At 40.4% G+C, this 25,112-nt stretch overlaps 1 protein-coding gene across 1 annotated transcript in view; it reads left to right on the forward strand.

Moving 5' to 3' along the window:
• The window catches only part of LOC128653414 (membrane cofactor protein), a 433,404-nt gene that overhangs the window by 233,222 nt on the left and 175,070 nt on the right, over nt 1-25,112 (forward strand). The window contains exon 6 of the mRNA XM_053706682.1: nt 22,126-22,305. Within this exon, the coding sequence (XP_053562657.1) occupies nt 22,126-22,305 (180 nt within the window). The remainder of the gene's footprint in view (nt 1-22,125; nt 22,306-25,112) is intronic.

Below are 25,112 nucleotides of genomic sequence, written 5' to 3' on the forward strand. Positions count from 1 at the left end.
CTAAGCTATGGTTGGGCACTTTATTTATAAAGTTCTAAATATATGTATTCAAACATTTATTTGCCTTGACTCAGAATGTTCAACATTCCTTATTTTTCAGACAGTCAGTTTCATATTTGGGATAAATGCATTTGTTTCAATCATTTTTTCTTACCTTAAAAAATTTGACTTTTTCCCTGTGGGCTGTTAGGCTCGCGGGGGCATCAAATGCTTCATTTTATTGCGTGATTCTTGGCGCAGACTTTTTTGGCGCAAAAATTTTTTTTCTGTTTCCGGCGTCATACGTGTCGCCGGAAGTTGCGTCATTTTTTGACGTTTTTTTGCGTCAAAAATGTCGGCGTTCCGAATGTGGCGTCATTTTTGGCGCCAAAAGCATTTAGGCGCCAAATAATGTGGGCGTCTTTTTTGGCGCTAAAAAATATGGGCGTCATTTTTGTCTCCACATTATTTAAGTCTCAATATTTATTGCTTCTGGTTGCTAGAAGCTTGTTCACTGGCATTTTTTTCCCATTCCTGAAACTGTCATTTAAGGAATTTGATCAATTTTGCTTTATATGTTGTTTTTTTCTTTTACATATTGCAAGATGTTCCACGTTGCAACTGAGTCAGAAGATACTTCAGGAAAATCACTGCACAGTGCTGGAGCTACCAAGCTAAGTGTATCTGCTATAAACTTTTGGTATCTGTTTCTCCAGCTGTTATTTGTATTGCATGTCATGTCAAACTTATTAATGCAGATAAAATTTCCTTTAGTACTGTTACATTACCTGTTGCTGTTCCGTCAACATCTAATTTTCAGAGTGTTCCTGATAACATAAGAGATTTTATTTTTTAAATCCATTAAGAAGGCTATGTCTGTTATTTCTCCTTCTAGTATACATAAAAGTCTTTTAAAACTTCTCTTTTTTCAGATGAATTTTTAAATGAACATCATCATTCTGATACTGATAATGGTTCTTCTGGTTCAGAGGTTTCTGTCTCAGAGGTTGATGCTGATAAATCTTTGTATTTGTTCAAGATGGAATTTATTCGTTCTTTACTTAAAGAAGTGTTATTTGCATTAGAAATAGAGGATTCTGGTCCTCTTGATACTAAATCTAAACGTTTAAATAAGGTTTTTAAATCTCCTGTAGTTATTCCAGAAGTGTTTTATCTCCCTGATGCTATTTCTGAAGTAATTTCCAGGGAATGGAATAATTTGGGTAATTTATTTACTCCTTCTAGACGTTTATGCAAATTATATCCTGTGCCATCTGACAGATTAGAGTTTTTTTGGGAATCCCTAAGGTTATGGGGCTGTCTCTACTCCTGCTAATGTACTACTATTCCTACGACAGATAGTACTTCATTTAAGGATCCTTTAGATAGGAAAATTGAATCCTTTCTAAGAAAAGCTTACTTATGTTCAGGTAATCTTCTTAGACCTGCTATATTTTTAGCGGATGTTGCTGCAGCTTCAACTTTTTGGTTAGCAGCTTTAGCGCAACAAGTAACAGATCATAATTTTATAGCATTGTTATTATTCTATAACATGCTAATAATTTTATTGGTGATACCATCTTTTGATATCATTAGAGTTGATGTCAGGTATATGTCTCTAGCTATTTTAGCTAGAAAAGCTTTATGGATTAAACTTGGAATGCTGACATGTCTTCTAAGTCAACTTTGCTTTCCCTTTCTTTCCAGGGTAAATAATCATTTTCGTTCCTTTCCTCACAACAAGGAACAAAAGCCTGATCCTTCATCCTCAGGAGCGGTATCAGTTTGGAAACTATTTCCAGTTTGGAATATATCCAAGCCTTATAGAAACCTATAGCCAGCTCCTAAGTACCTATGAAGGTGCGGCCCTTATTCCAGCTCAGCTGGTATGGGGCAGATTACGTTTTCTTCAAAGAAATTTGGATCAATTCCGTTCTTAATCTCTGGTTTCAGAAACATTGTTTCAGAAAGGTACAGAATTGGCTTCAAGTTAAGGCCTCCTGCTAAGAGATTCTTTTCTTTCCCGTGTCCCAGTTAACACAGCAAAGGCTCAGCATTTCTGAAATGTGTTTCAGATCTAGAGTTGGCTGGAGTATTTGTGCCAGTTCCAGTTCTGGAACAGGGGCTGGGGTTTTATTTTATCTCTTCATTGTACCAAAGAAGGTCAATTCCTTCAGACCAGTTCCGGATCTATCATTATTGAATCGTTATGTTAGGATACCAACATTCAAGATGGTTACTGTAGGACTATCCTGCCTTTTGTTTAGCAAGGGCATTATATGTCTACAATAGATTTACAGGATGTGTATCTGCATATTCCGATTCATCCAGATCACTTTTAGTGTCTGAGATTCTCTTTTTAGACAAGCATTACCAGTTTTGTGGCTCTACCGTTTGGCCTAGCCTCAGTTCCAAGAATTTTTTTCAAAGGTTCTCGGTGCCCTTTTTTCTGTAATCAGAGAATAGGTTTTTGGTATTTCCTTATTTGGACGATATCTTGGTACTTGCTCAGTCTTCTCATTTTCGAAGAATCTCATACGAATCGACTTGTGTTGTTTCTTCAAGTTCATGGTTGGAGGATCAATTTACCAATCAGTTCATTGATTCCTCAGACAAGGGTAACCTTTTTAGGTTTCTAGATAAATTCAGTGTCTATGACTCTGTCCTTGTCAGACAAGAGAAGTTTAACATTGATATCAGCTTGTCAAAACCTTCAGTCACAATCATTCCCTTTGGTAGCCTTATGCATGAAAATGTTGGGTCTTAGGACTGCCGCATCAGATGCGATCTCCTTTGCTCGTTTTCACATGCGACCTCTTCAGCTCTGTATGCTGAACCAATGGTGCAGGGATTACTCAAAGATATCTCAATTAATATCTTTAAACCGATTTTACGACACTCTCTGACATGGTGGACAGATCACCATCGTTTAGTTCAGGGGGCTTCTTTGTTCTTCCGACCTGGACTATAATCTCAACAGATGCAAGTCTTACAGGTTGGGGAGCTGTGTGGGGGTATCTGACGGCACAAGGGGTTTGGGAATCTCAGGAGGTGAGATTTCCGATCAATATTTTGGAACTCCGTGCAATTTTCAGAGCTCTTCAGTCTTGGCCTCTTCTGAAGAGAGAGTTGTTCATTTGTTTTCAGATAGACAATGTCACAACTGTGGCATACATCAATCATCAAGGAGGGACTCACAGTCCTCTGGCTATGAAAGAAGTATCTTGAATTTTGGTTTGGGCGGAATCCAGCTCCTGTCTAATCTCTGCGGTTCATATCCCAGGTATGGACAATTGGAAAGCGGATTATCTCAGTCGCCAAACGTTGCATCCGGGCGAATGGTCTCTTCACCCAGAGGTATTTCTTCAGATTATTCAAATGTGGGAACTTCCAGAAATAGATCTGATGGCTTCTCATCTAAACAAGAAACTTCCCAGGTATCTGTCCAGATCCCGGGATCCTCAGGCGGAGGCAGTGGATGCATTATCACTTCCTTGGAAGTATCATCCTGCCTATATCTTTCCGCCTCTAGTTCTTCTTCCAAAAGTAATCTCCAAGATTCTGAAGGAATGCTCGTTTGTTCTGCTGGTAGCTCCGGCATGGCCTCACAGGTTTTGTTATGCGGATCTTGTCCGGATGGCCTCTTGCCAACCGTGGACTCTTCCGTTAAGACCAGACCTTTTGTCTCAAGGTCCTTTTTTTCCATCAGGATCTGAAATCCTTAAATTTAAAGGTATGGAGATTGAACGCTTGATTCTTGGTCAAAGAGGTTTCTCTGACTCTGTGATTAATACTATGTTACAGGCTCGTAAATCTGTATCCAGAGAGATATATTATAGAGTCTGGAAGACTTATATTTCTTGGTGTCTTTCTCATCATTTTTCTTGGCATTCTTTTAGAATACCGAGAATATTACAGTTTCTTCAGGATGGTTTGGATAAGGGTTTGTCCGCAAGTTCCTTGAAAGGTCAAATCTCTGCTCTTTCTGTTCTTTTTCACAGAAAGATTGCTATTCTTCCTGATGTTCATTGTTTTGTACAAGCTTTGGTTCGTATAAAGCCTGTCATTAAGTCAATTTCTCCTCCTTGGAGTTTGAATTTGGTTCTGGGGGCTCTTCAAGCTCCTCCATTTGAACCTATGCATTCATTGGATATTAAATTACTTTCTTGGAAAGTTTTGTTCCTTTTGGCCATCTCTTCTGCCAGAAGAGTTTCTGAATTATCTGCTCTTTCTTGTGAGTCTCCTTTTCTGATTTTTCATCAGGATAAGGCGGTGTTGCGAACTTCTTTTGAATTTTTACCTAAGTTGTGAATTCCAACAACATTAGTAGAGACATTGTGGTTCCTTCATTATGTCCTAATCCTAAGAATTCTAAGGAGAAATCGTTGCATTCTTTGGATGTTATTAGAGCTTTGCAATATTATGTTGAAGCTACTAAGTCTTTCCGAAAGACTTCTAGTTTATTTGTTATCTTTTCCGGTTTTAGAAAGGCCAGAAAACTTCTGCCATTTCTTTGGCATCTTGGTTGAAATCTTTAATTCATCTTGCCTATGTTGAGTCGGGTAAAACTCCGCCTCATAGGATTACAGCTCATTCTACTAGGTCAGTTTCTACTTCCTGGGCGTTTAGGAATGAAGCTTCGGTTGATCAGATTTGCAAAGCGGCAACTTGGTCCTCTTTGCATACTTTTACCAAATTCTACCATTTTGTTGTATTTTCTTCTTCTGAAGCAGTTTTTGGTAGAAAAGTACTTCAGGCAGCGGTTTCAGTTTGAATCTTCTGCTTATGTTTTTCATTAAACTTTATTTTGGGTGTGGATTATTTTCAGCAGGAATTGGCTGTCTTTATTTTATCCCTCCCTCTCTAGTGACTCTTGTGTGGAAAGATCCACATCTTGGGTAGTCATTATCCCATACGTCACTAGCTCATGGACTCTTGCTAATTACATGAAAGAAAACATAATTTATGTAAGAACTTACCTGATAAATTCATTTCTTTCATATTAGCAAGAGTCCATGAGGCCCGCCCTTTTTTGTGGTGGTTATGATTTTTTTGTATAAAGCACAATTATTCCAATTCCTTATTTTATATGCTTTCGCACTTTTTTCTTATCACCCCACTTCTTGGCTATTCGTTAAACTGAATTGTGGGTGTGGTGAGGGGTGTATTTATAGGCATTTTAAGGTTTGGGAAACTTTGCCCCTCCTGGTAGGAATGTATATCCCATACGTCACTAGCTCATGGACTCTTGCTAATATGAAAGAAATTAATTTATCAGGTAAGTTCTTACATAAATTATGTTTTTCTTTATTAAAGGGACATAATGCTCAAACGTGGAAGCACTTGAATAGCATAGCTGAAAATGCAGACTAGAAAATATTACCTGAACATCTAAAAGGAACATATTTTACGTTAAAAAAAAATCCTCAGTAGCCACATCCCATTTTAAAGATACTTTTAAAATGATGGTAAATCCAAGCTTTTAAAAAAAATGGTAGGATTTACCATCACTAAAAATAATCTGAAGTTTCAGTGATTACTTATTAAAAAAAAAAAAAGGATGCTATACTCAAACTATCTCTGCCGCAGCACCTCGCTAAAATCAGAGCCTTCGGCCCCCTCTAAGCCATTAGCCGTACTAGTCATCTGACAGTGTTCTGTATGTATGCACGGCTATTGGTTTAGAGGTGGAAACGTCACCTCATTGGTAAAGAGCGATATGCCGCATGCGGCTGGAGTTCTCTGACTTTAGCAAGCTGCCACGGAACAGACAGGGTGAGTTTAGCACATTTTTTTTTTTTAAAGTAAGTTAATAAAACTCCAGTTTATTTTTAGTGACAATAAATCCTCGTTTTTTTTTTTTTAAATGCTCGGATTTACCATCACTTTAAGCAGCTAATAAGGATGCTAGTCCAGGGACTTGCAAGGGAGCGTGGATCTGGCATGTGCTGACATAGTCATGTTATTTGCCTCCTCAGTTTAAGAATGTTATCTATGAAATCTCACTGGATTGCAGTGAAATCTCATGGGATCACAGTAAAGCAAAGTGTGGCAACACTGATTAAGCAGATTTGATGTTGTTGTGGTGTTTATTTCCTTTGTTTTAACATGCAGCTGACATTAGCTGAAGAATTTTGAGGTTTGTCTTCACTGATTTTAAATATAGCAATTCCAGCTGAAAATAGTTTGTGTGGGATGTTGACTAAATAAATAATTGTTGAATAAATGGCAAATGACGATAAAGGGACAGAAAACACCTTGCAATTTTAATATAAAATGTTTTGTCGTGTATAGCTAAACAACTTTCCAGTATACTTTCATTATTTATTTTTCTCCCTTTTCATGTATTTCAACTCTGAAAATTGTAGAGATTTTTAATTATTAGAGCTGGGAATGCACAAGAGTCTAGACCAGGTAGCAATGATGAAGAATATGCCATTAGGCTAGGTTTTCTCTATGTTCAAACGAAATGCTCTACATGCCATAGATAATAATACATGGCAAATAAAAAGCTGCAGTTTATTTACGTTGCTATTTTTTTTTTCATATAAATTACCTCTGAAAATTGTGCTTGCTCACTCTTCCACTACAGTGATTTGATTGATTCTGTAGCTTTTTTATATTTGTCCATAACTGACCATAGCAGAGGAGATAAGCATGCTCAATAGTATTTTCTTCTTAAAAGGGAAGAGTCCACAGCTGCATTTATTATTTTTGGGAAATACAGTACCTGGCCACCAGGAGGAGGCAAAGCCTTCCCAGCCAAAGGCTTAAATACCTCCCTCACTTCCCTCATCCCCCAGTAATTCTTTGCCTTTTGTCTCAGGAAGTTGGCAGAGATGTGTCAGAAGTTCGAAATAGTCTCTTATGGAGGGTAGTACTCTTCACAATGGGACAGGAGTTTTAAGTAGTCCTGTCAGCCTCTCAGTGAGAGCATGGGTGAAAGAGTCTGGAGATGCAGTAGGGAGTTCTTCTACGAATCCATCCCGACTCATAACAGCTTCTTGGTAATCAGCGTTGACGAGTTTCGCTGCCTACCTTTCTTCACTAAAGTCCATGTTAGAAGCGAGGCTACTATCTGTCACACTTGAAGGGCCGTGTTCCTGTTCCACGGCGTAGATTCCGGTAAGATTGTTTCATTTTATTTAGATATGTGAATGTAATGTTAATGAAACAAGGTAGGGTCCCAGTGGGACTCCTTTTATCTTAATAAGGAATTGTGGGTTAATATCTCCTGAGGGGGGTTATTGAACAAGGGGCACTTTTAATCATGTTTGTTATATGGTTCTATCTGCAAATGTGTCGCTATATTTAGGCTCACTGCCTTTTCGGAACATAACGGCCTTCTGTTAATGACGTGATCTTTAAGATTGTGTGCCCTTTTCGTGACTGGCACGGTGCACCTCATGATAGGTGCGGTTACATTGTTCTCACTTCCGTATGCTGACTGTGTGCGACCAAGAGAGTCTTGCCCGTGGGTTGTCTGGTTCACAAGAGGTGGTGAGTGCCCCAGCCATTGGGGGTGTTAAAGGGTGCCAGTTTTTTGTCATTTTTGTAATCCCCAAATTATGGAGGATTCTGTTATGCGAGACATGGTTGCCTCCGATACAGAGGATGTGTCTTGTGACGAATATGAGATGGCCCAGGTAATTAATGCCCATCAGTTATGTTCAGATTGCCGTTCTACAGTACTCTCTTCTCCTGAAGCAGGGAGCTTAGAGTGCGTTGAGCCCTCCGCCTCCGAGGTTTCTATGACCCGTGAAGCGAGTGTCCCATTCCATTTCCCGGCTACACAAGCAGGTGTCCCTATGGCCTTTACTCCTCCAGAGGGTGGTTTGTTTCCTCTAGAGGTTACGGCTTGGTTCCGCATGGCCATTTCTATGGCTCTGAATCATTTATATCTCCCAAGTGAAAAATTTCTGAGATACTGTCCGTGTACCGTTAACCGGGCCCGTCGAGCGTGGGATCGCCCGATTCAGTTCAGCCTTCTGGGGAAGAGTTGGCCCCTGAGGCTTCAGGGGCCCCTATATCGGAGCCAGGGTCTTTAGTTGATCCGGCGAGGGGTGATTTTGCCTTCCATTATAGGCTGGCTCACCTACGTGTTCTTTAAAGACATGTTTTGGCAATGTTAGAGGATCTTAGTCTGAGCAGGCCGAGGGATCCGAGGCCTTAGAAGCTGGATGGCAAAATGGGTAGGTTGTCGTCCTTATTCCCCTTGGGTGTTCACCCGATGGGTGCTGCCTTCCTTTTAATTTTGATCCGGTTGGATGTGTTTAATTTGCTTTTTCTTAAGCTCATGTCTGTTGGAATTTCGTTTTTATGAACGTTCTTCTCTGGGACCGATACTTGCTATTTAGGTAGCGTGGGCACTTCCTCGGAAGTTGCACACTTGTTGAATAATAGAATTATATTTTTCTAGTTCATTTTTCGATCGTTCGGGACAAATTTTCTTGGACCTTGGACAGTTCTAGAGTGTCCTTATACCAGGCAAGTACTGGTCAGATGCTTTTCGGCTGTTTCTAAGGTTCATGTCACCCTCGTGGTGCTGATAATCCTGCTGAAATCCTGCTGGATTTTAAAGGTGGCCTATATCTATGGACTCCGGGCTCGGATCCTACTGAAGTGTGAGGCCTGTTGTGTAAATACAACCCCTCCAAGCAGAGGTTTATGAGTGCCAATCTAGGTTGGTTGTTCGGGCTACTCGCCTGGGATACGGATCTGTTGTGCAGACGTTTTCATGGTTCTTCAGGTCCCCGGGAACTCATAACGGTGCTTCCATCTTTGGAGTTGGGAGATATGTGTGACCTCTGTGGTCTGGTGTGCCGAGTGAATCATGATTTCTTTTTCACTCTATGTTCTTCTGGACGATGACTCTTAAACCTATTACGCATTTTATTGCGGTGGCGGAGTTCCTTTCTTTCCACCTTGGGTGGATCATATGGTCCGGGTACGCGGGCATGTTCTTCCACTGCTTAGAGTTGTCTTACTCTAGGAGTTGGTACAGGTTTTCCCTGTATCCTGGGGGGAGCTCCGAAGCTCCAATTTTGCCTGCTTAAGAAGATCTTGGAAGTTAACTCCTTCAAGGATATCCGGCTTTTCCAATAGCCTTGGTCTGACCCTGGTCTCGACATTCGGTTGTCTTTAAGGCCTCGTTGCAAATCTAGCCTTGGGGCTTTTCCGGGCAGGGCGAGTTTGGTTACAGAAGGCCGCCTCTGGTAGTTGACCATTTGTCCTCGAGGTTCCATTAGGGGCTTCGTGGGTGGCGTTTTTCTGTTTGTCTCTCTGGGATGGCAAACAGGGTAATGGGTTTGGGTGTTGGTTGCTACCTCGCCTGTGTCTGTAACCTGTGTTAACGCTTGCCTTTGAGATTCTTATGCGATCCAAATGTCATGGGTGCTGCAGCTTAGACCGTGAAGGAGTCCTTCGTGACTCTTGGTTTTGAAGCTCTGCTAGATTGCCAAGTCTTCGGAAGTTGAAGCTTCTCCTTGTAGGAAGCAGTTTAGTGTTCCTTTGGAAGTTAGATCTTCGATCGATTCTTTTTCAAGGACCCTGACTTAGGTCTGTGTCTCTCCTGGGATGGGTATGGACGGTTTGTTTTCACACTAGTCATTTGGGGTCCTTTGGACCTCTCTCCGTAGAGGTTGGGGCTCTGTGAGAGATGCCTATCTATGGTGGAGACCTTAGGTCTTTTTGATGGTTACCTACTGGCCTTCTGGCGCATTTATACTGTTCCTATATACCCCAGGTATCTGAACTCAGTTGGCGATATGGCCGAGGGGTCTCGCCTCTATAGTACGGTGGTTTCCGTTGTTTTAATTCCCTTCTCTTCTAGAGCGGGTTTGGGTTATCCGGATCGGTGTTACCTTGGTATTGGAGCGACCTGTAGGTCCTGGGTGTCTGGCCTTGTAAGGGTGTTTCCCTTAATGCGTCTCAGAATCCTGGAAGAGGAGATGTAATGACTGGTTCCTTCGTTCCTGCAGCAGGAGGCTGGGGGTTTGCACCCTATGGGGCTCCTGCTATATTTGGATTCTGATATATGGATGCTGTGAGGGTCTGAGGACCTTCTTCCCAAGGGATATGTGGCATAGTGGTTAGCTCCACCGCTCCCGAAGCAGAAGGTTGTAAGTTTTTTAACCCAGGCAAAAGCTCCTGCTTTTGGGAAGTGTTCCTTGCATTTAGAGAAGACGGCCGTGTAGGAGGTTTCGTACCAGAGCACAATGTCTAATCCTGACTCGTGGTAGCATGCCGTTTGTAGTAACGGTCAGTGGTCTAACCAGGGGCTTTGTTCCTTCGTTGACCCTTCCTTCTCTTTCAGAAACCTGGGACTCTTGTCTCTGGTCTTTGACTAGCCTTTGGGCTGGGACCATTATCCTAGAGGGAAGAATGGGGGTCGGTTACTCTATGCAGGGTTGACAGTTTTCTTTAGAGTCGGTTCTCCCCCTTGTGGGAGGATTTTGGATGTTTTTCTCTTTTCCACTAGCATCCGGTGCTGGGAAGGGGCGCTCCTTGGAGCCTGATATTCTGGGGGCTGTGAGCCCTTGGAAGGTTTGCAGTTGAAACCAGATTCAGCTATTGCACTTTGAGGGTGTAAACAGCTATAGCTACTTGCTCCTTGAATGGGTGCTAGCAAGCTTGAAACATCTTTCGGTGTTTTGATTTAGCAACGGTGAGTCAGCTCTCTACCTGGAAGCTGGTCATTGGGAGTTCCTGTTCAGGCGGTTTGATGTTCTTTTTGGAGAACTCTTTATTAGCTGATGGGATAGTTATCCTATTTCTGCTGTCTCTGCTGTCTAGCTTTCAGGTCTAGATCTGATATGGGTTAGTTGGTTTGTATGAGGGGCGCTACCAAGCTGAGGGTACACTAAGTTATTTTGAAGATGACTTAAATAAGTCTGTATGTTTATTAGTTACCAATATATCGCACTTAAAATATGCACTCATATAATTATAAATGGCGCTATTTAATTAATGGTTACCTTTATAGGCATATATGTATAATAACTCACATAGAATATGATGTACAAAAATAATGTTTTCTCCAACATAGGTGTGTCCGGTCCACGGCGTCATCCTTACTTGTGGGATATTCTCTTCCCCAACAGGAAATGGCAAAGAGCCCAGCAAAGCTGGTCACATGATCCCTCCTAGGCTCCGCCTACCCCAGTCATTCTCTTTGCCGTTGTACAGGCAACATCTCCACGGAGATGGCTTAGAGTTTTTTAGTGTTTAACTGTAGTTTTTATTATTCAATCAAGAGTTTGTTATTTTAAAATAGTGCTGGTATGTACTATTTACTCAGAAACAGAAAAGAGATGAAGATTTCTGTTTGTATGAGGAAAATGATTTTAGCAACCGTCACTAAAATCCATGGCTGTTCCACACAGGACTGTTGAGAGCAATTAACTTCAGTTGGGGGAACAGTGAGCAGTCTCTTGCTGCTTGAGGTATGACACATTCTAACAAGACGATGTAATGCTGGAAGCTGTCATTTTCCCTATGGGATCCGGTAAGCCATGTTTATAAAGATCGTAAATAAGGGCTTCACAAGGGCTTATTAAGACTGTAGACTTTTTCTGGGCTAAATCGATTCATTATAACACATATTTAGCCTTGAGGAATCATTTTATCTGGGTATTTTGATATAATAATATCGGCAGGCACTGTTTTAGACTCCTTATTATTTAGGGGCTTTCCCAAATCATAGGCAGAGCCTCATTTTCGCGCCGGTGTTGCGCACTTGTTTTTGAGAGGCATGACATGCAGTCGCATGTGAGAGGAGCTCTGATACTTAGAAAAGACTTTCTGAAGGCGTCATTTGGTATCGTATTCCCCTTTGGGCTTGGTTGGGTCTCAGCAAAGCAGATACCAGGGACTGTAAAGGGGTTAAAGTTAAAAACGGCTCCGGTTCCGTTATTTTAAGGGTTAAAGCTTCCAAATTTGGTGTGCAATACTTTTAAGGCTTTAAGACACTGTGGTGAAAATTTGGTGAATTTTGAACAATTCCTTCATGTTTTTTCGCAATTGCAGTAATAAAGTGTGTTCAGTTTAAAATTTAAAGTGACAGTAACGGTTTTATTTTAAAACGTTTTTTGTACTTTGTTATCAAGTTTATGCCTGTTTAACATGTCTGAACTACCAGATAGACTGTGTTCTGAATGTGGGGAAGCCAGAATTCCTATTCATTTAAATAAATGTGATTTATGTGACAATGACAATGATGCCCAAGATGATTCCTCAAGTGAGGGGAGTAAGCATGGTACTGCATCATTCCCTCCTTCGTCTACACGAGTCTTGCCCACTCAGGAGGCCCCTAGTACATCTAGCGCGCCAATACTCCTTACTATGCAACAATTAACGGCTGTAATGGATAATTCTGTCAAAAACATTTTAGCCAAAATGAACACTTACCAGCGTAAGCGTGACTGCTCTGTTTTAGATACTGAAGAGCATGACGACGCTGATAATAATGGTTCTGAAGGGCCCCTAACCCAGTCTGATGGGGCCAGGGAGGTTTTGTCTGAGGGAGAAATTACTGATTCAGGGAACATTTCTCAACAAGCTGAACCTGATGTGATTACGTTTAAATTTAAGTTGGAACATCTCCGCATTCTGCTCAAGGAGGTATTATCCACTCTGGATGATTGTGACAAGTTGGTCATCCCAGAGAAACTATGTAAAATGGACAAGTTCCTAGAGGTCCCGGGACTCCCAGAAGCTTTTCCTATACCCAAGCGGGTGGCGGACATTGTTAATAAAGAATGGGAAAGGCCCGGTATTCCTTTCGTCCCTCCCCCCATATTTAAAAAATTGTTTCCTATGGTCGACCCCAGAAAGGACTTATGGCAGACAGTCCCCAAGGTCGAGGGAGCGGTTTCCACTTTAAACAAACGCACCACTATACCCATAGAGGATAGTTGTGCTTTTAAAGATCCTATGGATAAAAAATTAGAAGGTTTACTTAAAAAGATGTTTGTTCAGCAGGGTTACCTTCTACAACCTATTTCATGCATTGTCCCTGTAGCTACAGCCGCATGTTTCTGGTTCGATGAGCTGATAAAGGCGGTCGATAGTGATTCTCCCCCTTATGAGGAGATTATGGACAGAATCAATGCTCTCAAATTGGCTAATTCTTTCACCCTAGACGCCACTTTGCAATTGGCTAGGTTAGCGGCTAAGAATTCAGGGTTTGCTATTGTGGCGCGCAGAGCGCTTTGGTTGAAATCTTGGTCAGCTGATGCGTCTTCCAAGAACAAGCTACTTAACATTCCTTTCAAGGGGAAAACGCTGTTTGGCCCTGACTTGAAAGAGATTATCTCTGATATCACTGGGGGTAAGGGCCACGCCCTTCCTCAGGATCGGCCTTTCAAGGCAAAAAATAAACCTAATTTTCGTCCCTTTCGTAGAAACGGACCAGCCCAAAGTGCTACGTCCTCTAAGCAAGAGGGTAATACTTCTCAAGCCAAGCCAGCTTGGAGACCAATGCAAGGCTGGAACAAGGGAAAGCAGGCCAAGAAACCTGCCACTGCTACCAAGACAGCATGAAATGTTGGCCCCCGATCCGGGACCGGATCTGGTGGGGGGCAGACTCTCTCTCTTCGCTCAGGCTTGGGCAAGAGATGTTCTGGATCCTTGGGCGCTAGAAATAGTCTCCCAAGGTTATCTTCTGGAATTCAAGGGGCTTCCCCCAAGGGGGAGGTTCCACAGGTCTCAGTTGTCTTCAGACCACATAAAAAGACAGGCATTCTTACATTGTGTAGAAGACCTGTTAAAAATGGGAGTGATTCATCCTGTTCCATTAAGAGAACAAGGGATGGGGTTCTACTCCAATCTGTTCATAGTTCCCAAAAAAGAGGGAACGTTCAGACCAATCTTAGATCTCAAGATCTTAAACAAGTTTCTCAAGGTTCCATCGTTCAAGATGGAAACCATTCGAACTATTCTTCCTTCCATCCAGGAAGGTCAATTCATGACCACGGTGGATTTAAAGGATGCGTATCTACATATTCCTATCCACAAGGAACATCATCGGTTCCTAAGGTTCGCATTCCTGGACAAGCATTACCAGTTCGTGGCGCTTCCTTTCGGATTAGCCACTGCTCCAAGGATTTTCACAAAGGTACTAGGGTCCCTTCTAGCTGTGCTAAGACCAAGGGGCATTGCTGTAGTACCTTACTTGGACGACATTCTGATTCAAGCGTCGTCCCTTCCTCAAGCAAAGGCTCACACGGACATTGTCCTGGCCTTTCTCAGATCTCACGGATGGAAAGTGAACGTGGAAAAGAGTTCTCTATCTCCGTCAACAAGGGTTCCCTTCTTGGGAACAATAATAGACTCCTTAGAAATGAGGATTTTTCTGACAGAGGCCAGAAAAACAAAACTTCTAGACTCTTGTCGGATACTTCATTCCGTTCCTCTTCCTTCCATAGCGCAGTGCATGGAAGTGATCGGTTTGATGGTAGCGGCAATGGACATAGTTCCTTTTGCGCGCATTCATCTAAGACCATTACAACTGTGCATGCTCAGTCAGTGGAATGGGGACTATACAGACTTGTCTCCGAAGATACAAGTAAATCAGAGGACCAGAGACTCACTCCGTTGGTGGCTGTCCCTGGACAACCTGTCACAAGGGATGACATTCCGCAGACCGGAGTGGGTCATCGTCACGACCGACGCCAGTCTGATGGGCTGGGGCGCGGTCTGGGGATCCCTGAAAGCTCAGGGTCTTTGGTCTCGGGAAGAATCTCTTCTACCGATAAATATTCTGGAACTGAGAGCGATATTCAATGCTCTCAAGGCTTGGCCTCAGCTAGCGAGGGCCAAGTTCATACGGTTTCAATCAGACAACATGACAACTGTTGCGTACATCAACCATCAGGGGGGAACAAGGAGTTCCCTAGCGATGGAAGAAGTGACCAAAATCATTCTATGGGCGGAGTCTCACTCCTGCCACCTGTCTGCTATCCACATCCCAGGAGTGGAAAATTGGGAAGCGGATTTTCTGAGTCGTCAGACATTGCATCTGGGGGAGTGGGAACTCCATCCGGAAATCTTTGCCCAAGTCACTCAGCTGTGGGGCATTCCAGACATGGATCTGATGGCCTCTCGTCAGAACTTCAAAGTTCCTTGCTACGGGTCCAGATCCAGGGATCCCAAGGCGGCTCTAGTGGATGCACTAGTAGCACCTTGGACCTTCAAACTAGCTTATGTGTTCCCGCCGTTTCCTCTCATCCCCAGGCTGGTAGCCAGGATCAATCAGGAGAGGGCGTCGGTGATCTTGATAGCTCCTGCGTGGCCACGCAGGACTTGGTATGCAGATCTGGTGAATATGTCATCGGCTCCACCTTGGAAGCTACCTTTGAGACGAGACCTTCTTGTTCAGGGTCCGTTCGAACATCCGAATCTGGTTTCACTCCAGCTGACTGCTTGGAGATTGAACGCTTGATCTTATCGAAGCGAGGGTTCTCAGGTTCTGTTATCGATACTCTTGTTCAGGCCAGAAAGCCTGTAACTAGAAAGATTTACCACAAAATTTGGAAAAATATATCTGTTGGTGTGAATCTAAAGGATTCCCTTGGGACAAGGTTAAGATTCCTAAGATTCTATCCTTCCTTCAAGAAGGATTGGAAAAAGGATTATCTGCTAGTTCCCTGAAGGGACAGATTTCTGCCTTGTCTGTGTTACTTCACAAAAAGCTGGCAGCTGTGCCAGATGTTCAAGCCTTTGTTCAGGCTCTGGTTAGAATTAAGCCTGTTTACAAACCTTTGACTCCTCCTTGGAGTCTCAACTTAGTTATTTCAGTTCTTCAGGGGGTTCCGTTTGAACCCCTACATTCCGTTGATATTAAGTTATTATCTTGGAAAGTTTTATTTTTAGTTGCGATTTCTTCTGCTAGAAGAGTTTCAGAATTATCTGCTCTGCAGTGTTCTCCTCCTTATCTGGTGTTCCATGCAGATAAGGTGGTTTTACGCACTAAACCTGGTTTTCTTCCAAAAGTTGTTTCTAACAAAAACATTAACCAGGAGATTATCGTACCTTCTCTGTGTCCGAAACCAGTGTCAAAGAAGGAACGTTTGTTGCACAATCTGGATGTTGTTCGCGCTCTAAAATTCTATTTAGATGCTACAAAGGATTTTAGACAAACATCTTCCTTGTTTGTTGTTTATTCCGGTAAAAGGAGAGGTCAAAAAGCAACTTCTACCTCTCTCTCTTTTTGGATTAAAAGCATCATCAGATTGGCTTACGAGACTGCCGGACGGCAGCCTCCCGAAAGAATCACGGCTCATTCCACTAGGGCTGTGGCTTCCACATGGGCCTTCAAGAACGAGGCTTCTGTTGATCGGATATGTAGGGCAGCGACTTGGTCTTCACTGCACACTTTTACCAAATTTTACAAGTTTGATACTTTTGCTTCTTCTGAGGCTGTTTTTGGGAGAAAGGTTTTGCAAGCCGTGGTGCCTTCCATTTAGGTGACCTGATTTGCTCCCTCCCTTCATCCGTGTCCTAAAGCTTTGGTATTGGTTCCCACAAGTAAGGATGACGCCGTGGACCGGACACACCTATGTTGGAGAAAACAGAATTTATGTTTACCTGATAAATTACTTTCTCCAACGGTGTGTCCGGTCCACGGCCCGCCCTGGTTTTTTTAATCAGGTCTGATAATTTATTTTCTTTAACTACAGTCACCACGGTACCATATGGTTTCTCCTATGCAAATATTCCTCCTTAACGTCGGTCGAATGACTGGGGTAGGCGGAGCCTAGGAGGGATCATGTGACCAGCTTTGCTGGGCTCTTTGCCATTTCCTGTTGGGGAAGAGAATATCCCACAAGTAAGGATGACGCCGTGGACCGGACACACCGTTGGAGAAAGTAATTTATCAGGTAAACATAAATTCTGTTTTTATTCAGCTGACCAATGTCAAATGATTCCTATACGAGTATTGAAAAGATAAACTATAACATTTATTAAAATATATATTGATACATATAAAAAATAGTAACAAGTTGTGGCCACAACTAATAAGAACGTTGTTTAAAATGTAAACCTATTTAAAGGCAATTCAATTGTTATGCTGTAAAAATACTAACCCTATCTAAATATCCCTAAAATAAGAGATAACTTCTACAATAACTATGTGTTAAATGCAACATAAGAAACACCAAATTTCATTAGGTGTTTGCCAGCTTTGTGCAGAAAGTAAAAAATAAATTAACATATGATATATGCCAGTTTAAGTGACTGTGAATTTGAACAATTTCAAAGCAATTAATATTCGTTATGAAACTTTTAAGTCCCAATGGGATATCAACTGTGGATATTGGGTCCTTTAAGTAAGGTTTAGTCAGTCCGTGTGATAGGGAGTTCCCAGTTCAACCCTGTGAAACCTTGTGCAGCGGCTATGCAGCGTGAAGGGGTTAATTGAAAATCTCAATTGTGCACCAGTGGTATGATGAGTAGAATTTAGTACCTCCCAGAGTGTTTCTGACTAGGAGAGACACACACATTGCAGCTGAACTGAGAAAAGCTGATAGAAAGGACCACAAAAAGCTGTATATCCTTAAGACCCAGTTGGAAAATACGGGTCTTACATACAGGATTTGGGACCACATAAAAGGAACATCTCCACTCCACTGAGATATCTTGATAAAGGCACTACTGGTGCTGAAACGCGTAGAAGATTTCTGTGGAGGTACTAAATTCTACTCATCATACCAACCTGAAAGACCGGGACTAAACAAAACCGGGAAGATCAGGGAAACGTTCGCTGAGCATCACCTCCGGAAAGGCAAACAACGGACTCACGCTGTTAAAGGCAGTGAAGAAGCTGTGAGTATTTCCGCCATGTACTGCACTGACGTTGGCCAGGGAACACAGCCAGGTAAGTCTTCCTTACAGCAAAGTTTTTTAGCCGTCTCGAAGCTGATAATTGTTAACCGGATCATAATACTGGGATAACTTCACGCTCACACTTTGCAGGAGATATCGTACCTGCTCACTTGTACACAATTGAGATTTTCAATTAACCCCTTCACGCTGCATAGCGTAAACCTTACTTAAAGGACCCAATATCCACAGTTGATATCCCATTGGGACTTACAAGTTTCATAACGAATATTATTTGCTTTGAAATTGTTCAAATTCACAGTCACTTAAACTGGCATATATCATATGTTAATTTGTTTTTTACTTTCTGCACAAAGCTGGCAAACGCCTAATGAAATTTGGCGTTTCTTATCTTGCATTTAACACATAGTTATTGTAGAAGTTATCTCTTTTATTTAGGGATATTTAGATAGGATTAGTATTTTTACAGCATAACAATTGAATTGCCTTTAAATAGGTTTACATTTTAAACAACGTTCTTATTAGTTCTTGCCACAACTTGTTACTATTTTTTATATGTATCAATATATATTTTTAATAAATGTTATAGTTTATCTTTTCAATACTCGTATAGGAATCATTTGACATTGGTCAGCTGAATAAAAACATTATTTTTGTACATCATATTCTATGTGAGTTATACATATATGCCTATAAAGGTAACCATTAATTAAGTAGCGCCATTTATAATTATTTAAGTGCATATTTTAAGTGCGATATATTGGTAACTAATAAACATACAGACTTATTTAAGTCACCTTCAAAATAACTTTGTGTACCCTCAGCTTGGTAGCGCCCCTCATACAAACCAACTAACAGATTCTTTTTTGACTGAGTGGAGAGATCTCAGTCTGATTTGAGAGGCTAAGAGGGAGAGACTGCATCCAGATTATTTTTTGATTTTATAGATCTGATATGAGGTAACGGGGAACTCATGTTTTTTCCTGGTGTACCTTAGGGTATGGTACAGGATCAGGGATATGAGGGTGTTCCTTGAATCCTTTTTGGGACCTGTTTCCCTGTCTTTGGATCTCTTTTTTTTCTTCTGTCTTTGTGTTTCTAGGAAGTTCGTCTCCCTGGGCGTTGCTATTGTTCGACAACCATGGGTTGTTCTATGTTGTTATACGATAAAAGTGAGAGGTTGTATATGTGTGCGCCTTTGTAACATACACTGACTTAGGATCTATAGAAATGGCAATATATTTGGTTACATTCTGTAGCTATATTTAATAAAGGAAATAACCAGTTAAAAATATCCAATTAAAAATATACTAAAAATAACTAACACTTATATAAATTGGATAAAAACGACAATTTATTAACATAAAAACAGGGTAAAACATTTAATAATATGTATCTGTATTGGTACCAATCCCTATAATACTATCTTAAGTGTATTTAAAAACCTGTATTTTAAAATCTCCTGTATAGCCTTGTACGGCCTTAATAGTGTGCAGAATGTTAGTTATTGCTAAGAATCGCAGGGGTATAACATTTTTATACAGTATAAATGTGTAGGGGTATAACGTTTTCATACAATATAAATGCTTAGCTGGGTATAGTGTGTATATATATATATATATATATATATATACACATACCAGATAGTTGCAATAATTGTGCAAATTCAGAGTAAAAACTGTTCGTTTTGTGTTATTTGTTTTTCTCCTTACTATTGGTTTTCAGGATCTTGTAGACACATTAAATTTGCAAAGTCTCGAAATTAGCTGAATGGTTTGAATCAGCTAAATCAATAGAGCTTGTGTTGTTTTTAGCATAAATGTGCTACAGTCTTTTAACTTGTTTATACCTCCTTTTGTACCTGGTAGTTGTTCTTAAAGAGACAGTATACACTCATTTTCATATAACTGCATTTAATAGACACTACTATAAAGAATAAAATGCACAGATACTGATATAAAAATCCAGTATAAAACTGTTTAAAAACTTACTTAGAAGTTCTAAGTTTAGCTCTGTTGAAAAGGTGGTTTGAAAGCCCACTGCAAGTGGCAAATAAGACACTCCCCCTCCCCCCTTCTTTTGCATATGAAAAGACCCTTTACACAAACAGGAGCAAGCTGGAGAAGGTAGCTGACGGTATTCACATAAAACTTTGGGGCTTGGTTAGGAGTCTGAAAATCAGAGCAATATTACTTAAAAATAAGCAAAACTATACTTTTTTTTTTTTTTTAAAAACTTTATGGGCTTTATAAATAGATCATCTACAAAGCATTTATGCAAAGAAAAAATTAGTGTATAATGTCCCTTTAAGTGCTAGTTTGTCTTGCTTCTTAGTCGGATAGTTAGTTATTTCACTTATACGAGGTCCAGCAAGTGTTCCTTAGACGCCAAAGTTAGCCCGAGCTCTGTTCCAGATACGCCCACTGATGCAGGGATGGCGTAAGTACTTCAGGTAGTACCGGATGGTTCCAATGGTTCAGAAATAAGCAGTCTGTTATCGGAAACGCATTTCAGCTCAAGAGCCTTTGTCAAACCATAACAGACCTGCTCCTGGAGTCTCGTTAAATACCTTTTTGGAGGATCGTAATTGGTGGCATCAATCAGCTGTTTTCAAAAGATTTATATTAATTTCGAAACTTTGCAAATTTAATGTATCTACAAGATCCTGAAAACCAATAGTAAGGAGAAATACAAATAACACAAAACAAACTGTTTTTACTCTGCATTTGCACAATTATTGCAACTAATATATATATATATATATATATATATATATATATATATATAATACCCAGCTAAGCATTTATATTGTATGAAAACGTTATACCCCTAAACATTTATACTGTATAAAAATGTTATACCCCTGCGATTCGTAGCAATAACTAACATTCTGCACGCTATTAAGGCCGTACAAGGCTATACAGGACATTTTAAAATATAGGTTCTTAAATACACTTAAGATAGTTTTATAAGGATTGGTACCAATACAGATAGATACATATTAAATGTTTTACCCTTTTTTTATGTTAATAAATTGTCGTTTTTATCCAATTTATATCAGTGTTAGTTATTTTTAGTATATTTTTAACTGGTTATTTCCTTTATTAAATATAGCTACAGAACGTAACCAATTATATTGCCATTTCTATAGATCCTAAGCCAGTGTATGTTACATAGGCGCACACATATACGATCTCTCTCTTTTATCGTATAGTAACTATTAAGGTCTTTTTGGGATTACCTGTTTTTTATGTGGAGTTTGATCTATTTCCAGCGCATAGACTTTTCTTTCTACCATATTTTGTTCTATGTTGTGCAGAGTGGAATGATCCTTTGGATTTTTCCTGAGAATCTGTTCACCGTTTTGGGGGCAGATAGCGGTCCTAGTCTTGGCCGAGTGCCTTCATGGGAGTCGTGATCCACGGGGCTGACTCCTCAGAGGTTGTTTGGGCTTGACGGACTCTGGGACTGAGTGGTTTTTAGTTTGGCTTTGCCGGCGGTGTAACTAATGTGCAGTTAACTGGACTTTGGGTTTTTTCCCGTGTCTATACTTTTTTGGGGTGTCAAGTAATCAGGCTGTGGTGCCTTTCGAAGGGGCCGCCTTTTGTACCCACCCGTTGTTTGCATTCAGTGTCCTCTATCTTGGGTATTGTTTTCTCAAAAGTAATGAATGCAGCTGTGGACTCTTCCCTTTTAAGAAGAAAAACATAAATTATGCTTACCTGATAATTTAATTTTCTTCTGAAGGGAAGAGTCCAGAGCTCCCGCCCATGCTTTTATCGATGAGGCGGCTGTAATTTTCTGTGGCAACTTTTTTCACCTGATATTTCTCCTATTTTTCCTTGTTCCCTTGGCAGAATGACTGGGGGATGAGGGAAGTGGGGAAGGTATTTAAGCCTTTGGCTGGGTTGTCTTTGCCTCCTCCTGGTGGCCAAGTTCTGTATTTCCCAAAAGTATTGAATGCAGCTGTGGACTCTTCCCTTCAGAACAAAATTAAATTATCAGGTAAGCATAATTTATGTTTTTTAACCAAATATTGCAAATAGCAAATGGTTATTTTGTTTACTTTGTGTGCATGTCAAAGTTCAGATACAACATACAATTTTAACTGTTATCAAATATACTAAGCAATGTGCAGTTTCAATTTGTTTCACCTTACTATAGTAGTTTGATTTTAAGTTCTTACTAAATTGTATGGGCAGATCTGTTCATCTGTACTGCAGTGTTTGAAGTAGGAGATTTGGATACATTGTATAACTGTATTCATTATTCTGAGCTTTTTTTTGTTGTATTTTCTTCTAGCTGTAATTTGTTCTCCGCCTGACAACATACCTGATGGGTCGTATAGCCCAGTAAAGGATGAATACAGCTATCAGGATGCTGTCACATACAGTTGCAATAACGATTTGGCACTTGTTGGCTCAAGTTCTATATCGTGTGGAAGTGATGGTACCTGGAGTTCAGCAGCACCGACATGCAGAGGTTAGAGATGTTCTTTTTATAAATTTCAATTGCTCCATTCTGAATTACAAATATATTTATTAAAGGGACATTCCAGTGGAAATTTAAATAGATATCAGTGCATTTCAGATTCAATTAGAAGAATGATCACAATATACTCTTAAACAATTAATGCTTCTAGTAGAAGTTGTTTCTGATTTAGCGATAGTGTATAAGAAATGCAGAACATGTGTTTCTATATTGCAACCAAGTGCAATCAGATTGAAAGAAGTTCTAATGAACATTTCATTTTCTACCGAATGTCCTTTTAAAGGGACAGTCAACACCAGAATTTTTGTTGTTTAAAAAGATAGATAATCCCTTTATTACCCATTCCCCAGTTTTGCATAACCAACACAGTTATATTAATACACTTTTTACTGCTGTGACTATCTTGTATCTAAGCATCTCCTGACCGCCCCTAATCACATGACTTTTAGTTATTATCTATTGACTTGCATTTTAGCCAATTAGTGCAGTGTCTGCCACAACCCACGGGCGTGATCACAATGCTATCTATATGGTTTAACTGAACTACTCTCCCCTGTTGTGAAAAGCAAATACAAAAGCATGTGATTAGAGGCGGCCTTCAAAGGCTTATAAATTATCATATGTGCCTTCCTAGGTTTGCTCTCAACTAGAATATCAAGAGAACAAAGCAAAATTGTTGATAAAAGTAAATTGGAAAGTTGTTTAAAATTATATGCCCTATTTGAAAAATAAAAGTTTTTTTTGGCCTTGACTGTCCCTTTAAATATTGTATTATATAGGGGAGCCAGAACATTTTCTTGCATTTAAACCCAAAGGTCTCAGACTGAGTAATGGTATAATCAGACAGAGTATCCCCTAGGTTCATCCCAGGAGTTTGTGGACTGTCACTGTACTGTTGAGTGCACCCTCACCAAGCTGCCTACCCTCAACGGTAGGGTGCTTGTTGAGTGTTATATAACATTTAATAAATGTGCCCAGTATATGTGCTGGGCTTCAAAACCCTCTTCCAGTATTTTAGTCCTACATGATAAAATACCAGGTTGTATTTTCCATAGTATTTTGAATCATTTTGTTTCTCTTGTATGGTGTATCCAGTCCACGGATCATCCATTACTTGTGGGATATTCTCCTTCCCAACAGGAAGCTGCAAGAGGATCACCCACAGCAGAGCTGTCTATATAGCTCCTCCCCTAACTGCTACTACCAGTCATTCTCTTGCAGCTCTCGACAAGATATGAAGTAGCTAGAGAGATGTGGTAAATTTATGTAGTTTATCTTCAATCAAAAGTTTATACTTTTGCTTCTTCGGAGGCTATTTTTGGGAGAAAGGTCTTGCAGGCAGTGGTGCCTTCCGTTTAAGCGCCTGCCTTGTCCCTCCCTTCATCCGTGTCCTATAGCTTTGGTATTGGTATCCCACAAGTAATGGATGATCCGTGGACTGGATACACCTTACAAGAGAAAACATAATTTATGCTTACCTGATAAATTTATTTATCTTGTGGTGTATCCAGTCCACGGCCCGCCCTGTCATTTTAAGGCAGGTGTTTTTTATTTTTAAACTACAGTCACCACTGCACCCTATAGTTTCTCCTTTCTCTTGCTTGTCTTCGGTTGAATGACTGGTAGTGGCAGATAGGGGAGGAGCTATATAGACAGCTCTGCTGTGGATGATCCTCTTGCAGCTTCCTGTTGGGAAGGAGAATATCCCACAAGTAATGGATGATCCGTGGACTGGATACACCACAAGAGAAATAAATTTATCAGGTAAGCAAAAATTGTTTTTTACTGTGCTAAAGACTTATTTAACCACAGTTTATCTACATTTCAGCAGATCCATATTTTGTTTGTCTCCTGGAGATGCATGGTTGGGCTACCACTAGGGCTTTTATTATGTTTCAACTTTGTCACTGTTGCTATAGGCAGACCAGAAATATGCAGTGTCTGTACAGCAATAGCAATCTGTGTGTGCTTACCAAATTTGTTATGTTGATGAGTGAATGTCCCATGTGCAGTTTACTTGTGGGTTTAATAACTACCATCATTTTGAAGTATATTTCAAGATATCTGCTACAACTTTATTGTTGTATGAATTATTATTATTATTATATATGAAATAACTATAATTTCCTTCTTAATATGTGGAGAGTCCACAGCTTTATTCATTACTTGTGGGAATACAGAACCTGGCCACCAGGAGGAGGCAGACACCCCAGCCAAAGGCTTAAATACCTCCCCCACTCCCCTCATCCCTCCAGTCATTCTTTGCCTTTCCAAACACAAAGTGTGGAGAGTAAAGGAACCCTCCACATAAAAGTATACACTGATAGCATTCCAGAGTCCGGGGGGGGGGGGGTAAGTCAATCACATTAGAGTATATAACATATCACAGAGGGACAATATCATGATAGTGTATATGGCAAGTTGAGTCAGATAGTGAAATAAATAAAAAAATAACTTTTATTACTGAAGTTAAGAATAGAACAACATACAAGTTTAAAACTACGAGTGGGGGGCAAATCAGCGAGGTGAGTAGAGATAGATACTATTAATATAGCATCAAGGTGGTACGCAGTAAAATAACTGATAAATAAATTTTATGAGAAGAAAAATTGCTGGCAACAATAGCTAGCATTCATAAGTAAATATATCCCATAATACTAAATTATTATACATGTGTAATAACTGCTGCTCATAAGGTAATGTGCCAAATCTAAAGGTAGTAAAGGAAAAATAAGCTCATCAGTAGCTAAAAGTAAATTGTACCAGATAATCTAGACTCCATTGTGATACACACAGAA

Source organism: Bombina bombina, chromosome 3, assembly GCF_027579735.1.
Source record: "Bombina bombina isolate aBomBom1 chromosome 3, aBomBom1.pri, whole genome shotgun sequence".
In the NCBI taxonomy this organism is placed as follows: domain Eukaryota; kingdom Metazoa; phylum Chordata; class Amphibia; order Anura; family Bombinatoridae; genus Bombina; species Bombina bombina.